The following is a 6788-nucleotide window of genomic DNA, read 5'->3' as shown; positions in this document are numbered from 1 at the left end:
ACCATTGACCATTAACCCTTTAACTCCCAAGATCTCATTAGTAATTCTCCTTACTGTCTGCCATACAGTTCTTGTGATATTAGTTTGGAGAATTTGGAATTGGATTAACTTATAATCCCCTAACTGACATTTTTCTTTTATTCTCATCACTTGTCTGCTTGGTATTATATTGATATTGTAAGGAGAAATTCTGTCTTGGTCACTCATGGGAGTTAAAGGGTTAAGAGAAAATGAAACAATCCCTTTGTTAGAAAAGAGTCGCGGTTTATAAGTCACCCGCCTAACTTATGAGCATACTTAAATAGGCTCAATTACTGCTAACTAAACCAATAATTCAACTAATAGAAAACTGCAAACAAGATTTTCCTACCTATCACTGTTCAAAGTCCTCTCGGCCCATCTAAAAACTGTTTGGAACAAATAGCATCAGCATGTCTAGACGCAAGTCCATGATGTAATAAACTAAAAGCAAAATCTCATGTTTCAATCATTACATTGGCTCTGATCGACTCAGCAAGCAGGTGAATCAAGGCATGTGGTTAAATCATGGAAATTTGTGTGGGTGGAACTGGTCAAATCCGGTCTACCAGCATTCTTGGCGATTGGCAACAGTTGGCAATAAATGCGAGTGAATGAAAAGAATATTGCAAACAAAGACAAGCAGCGCGTAAGGATCATACCAAACAACATAATAATTTTGTCTTTTTTCTTAATTGGCCTCGTTATGAACGATAGAAACCGAATAGACATGCAAGAATTCTGACGTCATGAGATCAATTGGCGTTAAATGGAAAGACTCTCCCCTGGTGAGCTAATTAATGGTTATTTGTTACCTGCAGGAATCTTTACCAAAATCCTTAAGGGAACACAACTTTTCGATTTATAGCATGGAGAAAATTTTCTACTATATCCATGTTGCTTGCCTTCTTTCATCTCTTCTGTGGAACGTCAAGGGCGCGTATTATTTAAAACCGACAGGTAAGTGTAGGAAAACATTCCCGGTCGAGGCAACAGGACTAAATAACCAGAAAGATAGCAACAAACATGAGTAAACATGACTGGTGACCCGTTAAAATAAGGATGAACCATTCTAGATTGTTGTTTTGTACCCTGCGTTCGATCGAAAGAATCTCTTTAGGGAAATCGAAAGCAAGTTTTACTGCACTGCGGATATTAATTCATCAGCATATATCACGTTTTTCACCTCGCGTGCACTGTTATCCCCGTTTGCTTGTTTACCCGCTTCAGCCAATGAATACGTTGAAAAATCACAGTATTTACATCGAAGGGGAACACACTGATGAGCTTAATAGCTTATTGTTTACTTTTTTTTAGGGAACCTCCTTAAAATGATACATTTATTTATTCAAGATTCTTTTGAACTAAGGCTTTAGTGGAAGAAATGAAAAAAATGACCTGTAATACCACTGGTAACTGTCTCGTCATTTTAAATAACAATATGTTATGGTTTACATCAAGAGATCTTTTGCTCGCACTCATTTTTATAACGTTCGCTTGTAGAGGCAACCAGACAAAGTTGAAATCTGTGAAACCTGGAAGTACAAACACATCGGACACATAACAAGATCAACATAATTCGGGGCCACTGTAGAATAAAATTAAAATCTTTAAAAGGTGTTAACCGTAGGTTTTCAAAGAAAGAGCTAAACGGAACTGTCTCTTGTGCATTCCTGGTCCCGCATTATAAATTCTTCATAAGTCAATTTGCCTTAACAAATGAGTTCAGATCTTTCGAGATGCAGATACCTTGGTATTTCCCTCGGTTTGTAAACTGTCTGAGCGAATCTGATGAACACGATCATATTGCTTTTCCTTTCAGCGTCATAACGTGACAATTTCTTTGATTGAAGGTCGATTTGAGATTACAGAGATACCCTTACCATCGTCAGTTATTGAACAAATAAACGGAACCAACGTGTCAGTCACACCCAACCCAGGCCAAATAAATGCCACTGGTGTTCGTATCGTTACAGTGACAAGAATTTCAAATACATCTCAAGTACCAAAACCAGGTAAATTTGTCACATGAGGCCACAAAGTGCCTCTAAGTATTTCTGCTTTGATTGCTCGTCGTAGAAAAAAAAAATCCGAACCCATGTACTAGTTTCGTTCAATTAAACGAACAGACTTAAATACTGTCATTAACAAGGACACTTCCAACTATTAAGTGTAAATCAACAATAAAGTTCTACTCTTCTGAAAACCTTGCAAATAGATAGATGAAAAATCCTCCCTTCCGTTATTCAGTTCAAGAATGTTAACATAATGGCATACTCATGCATACTGTATTTTTCAGCTGGATCACAGCAACCATGCCCAACTACACCCGTGTGTTCTTGTCCATGTCAAAAACCTCCAATGAGTGGTAAACCACCGAGTCTTCAACCCCTTCCCCCCAAAAATGATAGCATTAACACTTGGTGCACCTCAGTGTGTATTTGCCTTTGTATCGGTGGTTCTCCTGTGCCCATCCAGCCTCCCACTGAATCTACAAGTAAAGCGAACGTGGCTACTCTTAACCTGGTGGTCACCAGTCCCTTGTCAAACCGGATAACTACAGCAGTACCTTCCAGCACTCCAACGATCATAAATAAGTCCAGATCAACCTCCATTACCTGCCCTGAAACTGCAGGTACCTGCATATGCCTGTCTGTTTCTGTTTTTACGATTCTTCCGTCAAATATGTTTTTCTTGAAATGTTTCCCTTTTGCTGAATCAGTTCCTGATCATTTTACTGACAGTTTTTTCTCCTTCGTTCTCAGTTTGTTCCACTTCCGAAACTCACCTAAGCTCGTCCAGAACAAGTAAGAACCTTTAGCTCGATATTTTTCATAGCTTCCCGTATGAAGGCAAACCTGTGTTTCCTTCATGGTCATTCACTGTTAAATAATAGACACATCACGTTAAAGTAAACAAGACTGCTTTGATTAGTTCAAATGTGTGACTCTAGTTATGTACTCGATTGTCTTAAATACTGATGACCCTGAAGACCAATGTACTAGTTTGGCTTGACGAAAATATCTTCAAAACATCTGAAATGTTTGCAAGAAGTGATGAACAACGTATCTTGAAGGAGAAGCTAAGTTTTAAATGATACAACAAATTAAAAACTGCAACTCCGGCATACGTTTTTTCTTATCGAGAAAAGGGATGAAATGTATGGTTCTGTGATAAATAAATTTAACCGGTAACCGCAGGGTTATGTACTCCAGCTCTTCGTGCAAGCTTTATCTCCAACTTTCATACACGTTGATTTTCGAAAAAATCCTCTCTTACAGGTCAAAGTAGACTCAGTGTGACACTCAGTCCAACCCTCACACAACCGATGCTCCCTGTTCAGAAAGGTAAATCTTCCAATTAACAAAATATATGTAGGAGTAAATCTATATATTAACATGTACTGAGAATTTGTCATGGTTCATTCGGTTCGACAAACAAGTTTTTCATTTGCAGGCTTGAATGCCACCTCGGCCCTCCTGAATGAAACTCTAGCGTATGGCTTCACATCCGACTGGGTTTTTTTTATAATCCATATTTGACATAATTATCATGCATTTCCGTGAAATTCTTTTTTCTATTGAGGTCACCTTTTGATTTTCATTGCACGGGGAAAAAATCCTATCAATGGTCAATCCAGGTGATATCTCATGCTATATTTATATTGTCTAACATTTGGACTGTCCTTACAGGCTCCCAAGAAAACTAAAAGTCACCAATGTGCTCCTTAAAAGGTGTGGTATGATTCGACTGATTAACAATAAGGCAGCAGCTTGGTCTTAAAGCGACCCATTGTGAGAGACGTCATTGGGTTGTTGCATAATGGGTAACATTCGATTTTTTTCTTTCAATTGCTAGCAGACATTTAGAACCCTCCAAACAGCCCCTCAGGTGTATTAGCGGTCTTGACTTAAGTTCCCGCATGGAAATTCTCGGCTAAGGTCAAGGCAAAGCTCCGACCAAATTTTATCTAAATCTTGATTGCGCTTGCAATAATCTTGCGCTTATGTTCACTTATTTATTCATCTATCAGTGTTTTTGCCGTCTGAAACATGTCGGCAGTAGCAAGCGTATCGCATGCTGTGGTGCATAGATCCCAACTTGAGGGCAAATAGAAACCACCATGATTCAAGGAATAAAACAAACGGTCAATGACTGGCTGAACACAGGTTTTAAGATTCAGTTGGTACTTGTAACATACACTAATAATTAACACTTTACTTCCAAATGTATAAATCTCTAAGGTCTTTTGTAGTTGATGAAACCAAGGTTATGGAGGCAGATGATAGAGACAAGATGCTTTTTTCAAGCTGTAAAATAATTTAGTTTTCCTATCGATTACCAATTCAAGGATAAATACTTAAAATGAGACACTATAATTGTAAAAAAGGTGCATCACACTAGCAGAAACATACTGTTAAATAATTTTCACTGGTATCCAAAGGCACTCAGTGTAAGTTTTTATCATTGTATGATATGTTAAGGTGTTTAATTAAACGTGCATTTGGGAAGGAAGTACATGTACGCTAAAAAAAGTGAATAAAAAAATAACAGAATTGAGAATCCTAACTTGTATTAAACAACGTAGCATACTTGTATATTTAAGTATCTATGGTAAGTCAAAACAGTGGACATACAGGTAATCGTTCAAGGAAGGTATCATGTGAGTGCATGTTCATTAAATTTCATTGCTCCAACCGAGAGGAATATATCTGCACTTTGGATGAGTTTTCAAGACTTTAATCTATACCGCCTGGAAGCAGATAATAGAGTTTACATTACATAAAGCTTCAAAAAGGTTTTTTGACCGAATTATGAATAAAACAGTGCTGAATGTAAAAAATTCTGTCAACAGAGAAACATTTCTTTCAACACTACCTTTAAGTACGGGCCATACTTTGAAATTTAAACATATCATAGATGTTGACATCTAAATCCTCACGAATATCAGTGTGGCTCATATCTCGAAAACCAGTTTATTCTGTTTCGTTTCCCAGTACTTTAATCGATAAAATTTCAGTACTCTCGAAAGTGAACACCGGAAACAAAAAGTACTTTTTTGGACCAGGAGACGAAAAGCGGGTCCCAGCAGACAATCTTAGTTGCATTCCTTAACATGATCAGAAACACTACTAACGTAGGACATTACCGGCATAAATGTAACGAAACACCTTAGTCTGCATGGGGATATGTTTGCGCATAATATTTGTGCATTATTTTTGAGCATAATGTGATACTTTATTTCATTTACGTTTTGTCGAATTATTCAAATTTGTGTGAAGAAAATTATTTTGATAAGATAAAGCCATTTAAATAATTATTATTATATCTATTTTATCGATATCACTTAGCTATTTGTTATGTATTTGTAGATCTCTCTCGACTTGCTGAGTGAATATCAATAAAGTTACCGTTGTCCCTTACGAACTGTTTAAAACTCAACGCAATAGGCTTGTTTCAACTTTTGACCGTTTTTTTCAGTTTGCACGTATTAAAACGCGCTTTTCAAGTTCGTTTATTCAGTCGCTGGTATCATCTAACGTTCATGGCTTAGACGTGAAATGATAGTCGATTTTCTGGTCGAGTTTTGTCGCATGCTACCGAAAATATGCCTCTACCACGTAGTGGCATTTATCGTATAAGTACCACAATAACTGAGCCAGCAATAACTTCAGTGAGAGATTTCGCCGCTAACCCTCGGTGGAGATCAAGTAACCACACGCTGACTGGAAATTTAAATGTCAAAATATCTCTTCTATCAGCCAAAAATTAATAATAGTATCAATGGGGAAAGAAAAAAAAAAACGTGGTAAAAAAATCAAGGTTTCATTCTGGGGTAATCTAATTTCTTTCGACGTCCTTATTTGTGCCCGAGCACCAAATTGAAAAGCTGGATTTATTACAAAATACCTCCTGTTTCTTTAAATTCTCTTGCGATAGATACATGTATTTTGCTCATTTTACAAAGTAAGTAATGGTCGGGAAAGTTTAAGTGGCTCAAAAGTCGTGTAATTAACAAAACAAACGTCCATAATGATTGTTCCGACAGGCCTTAGGAATTTCCATTACAAAGGTTAAAGATAAATTGTCCACCACTGAACGCCTGTCAACAGCAGACTGGCTAACCGAGTTATTCCTTTATGCTACTTGTAGCGAACTTTTCATTACTACTGATTTCGTAGCGAGTCGAAAATAAACCGATTGTAGAATACATTTATTACTGTATCTATTCAAAAACTTCATTTTTGGCGAGGAGATAACCTACAATAGAGATTTCATACTTTTTTTAAAGTGATTTTTTTTTCTAAACATGACATCATTTTTGAGGAATTAAACAAAGTTCCCACTTTGATAAATGCCAGATGCAGCCAGGGTTTCTGGACGCTGTAACCTCTGATTAGGATGTGTACTGAAATGTTATCTCTTTCATTAAAAGAGCAAATAAAGAAATCAGTGGCTCTTTGATCAGCTTCCGTGATACTAATATGAATCATTTGACTTCTGATCAAACATAGCTAATTAAAAAGATAAATAACAAGAACTAAGATCACTCAACATGTTTAGACTTAAATTCTTCTCGGATATCACAATTCTACATACTTCATTGATTGTCCGTTAATTTCACACCATTTGAAGTCAAATATTCACTCCTAGGAACAGTAAAAGGACTTAAGTATTGCAGATAAAAACAAAATGTGGGCGAAAATCTGTTCAAGCGAGTACGTTTAATTTGACAACTGTTGCGGGTGGTTCATCTGTAAAAAGTCACC

At 36.8% G+C, this 6788-nt stretch overlaps 1 protein-coding gene across 4 annotated transcripts; it reads left to right on the top strand.

Moving 5' to 3' along the window:
• Positions 1-844: 844 nt before the first annotated feature.
• LOC131777760 (putative uncharacterized protein DDB_G0290521) lies at positions 845-5299 on the top strand. 4 transcript variants are annotated; one of them, XM_059094094.2, is made up of 7 exons: positions 845-978; positions 1872-2033; positions 2318-2653; positions 2784-2825; positions 3300-3365; positions 3711-3752; positions 4274-5299. In XM_059094094.2, the coding sequence occupies exons 1-6, from the start codon at positions 888-890 to the stop codon at positions 3725-3727; spliced, it is 714 nt and encodes a 237-aa protein (XP_058950077.2). In that variant the 5' UTR covers positions 845-887; the 3' UTR covers positions 3728-3752; positions 4274-5299. The 4 variants fall into 4 exon arrangements, with proteins under 4 accessions (XP_058950077.2, XP_066024766.1, XP_066024765.1 ...); XM_066168669.1 differs by having other exon boundaries at positions 4052-5299; XM_066168668.1 differs by having other exon boundaries at positions 3711-5299.
• The last annotated feature ends 1489 nt before the right edge of the window (positions 5300-6788 follow it).

The sequence above is a fragment of the Pocillopora verrucosa genome, chromosome 6 (genome assembly GCF_036669915.1).
Source record: "Pocillopora verrucosa isolate sample1 chromosome 6, ASM3666991v2, whole genome shotgun sequence".
Classification (NCBI taxonomy): Eukaryota; Metazoa; Cnidaria; class Anthozoa; order Scleractinia; family Pocilloporidae; genus Pocillopora; species Pocillopora verrucosa.
This window is presented reverse-complemented; position numbering and strand designations above follow the sequence as displayed.

Excerpts from the sequence above, each read along its gene's own strand:
- LOC131777760 (XM_059094094.2), top strand. The coding sequence starts at position 888 with ATGGAGAAAATTTTCTACTATATCCATGTTGCTTGCCTTCTTTCATCT. Across the intron at positions 2,034-2,317 it reads ATCTCAAGTACCAAAACCAG|CTGGATCACAGCAACCATGC; the intron begins GTAAATTTGTCA and ends TGTATTTTTCAG. Across the intron at positions 2,826-3,299 it reads CCTAAGCTCGTCCAGAACAA|GTCAAAGTAGACTCAGTGTG; the intron begins GTAAGAACCTTT and ends CCTCTCTTACAG.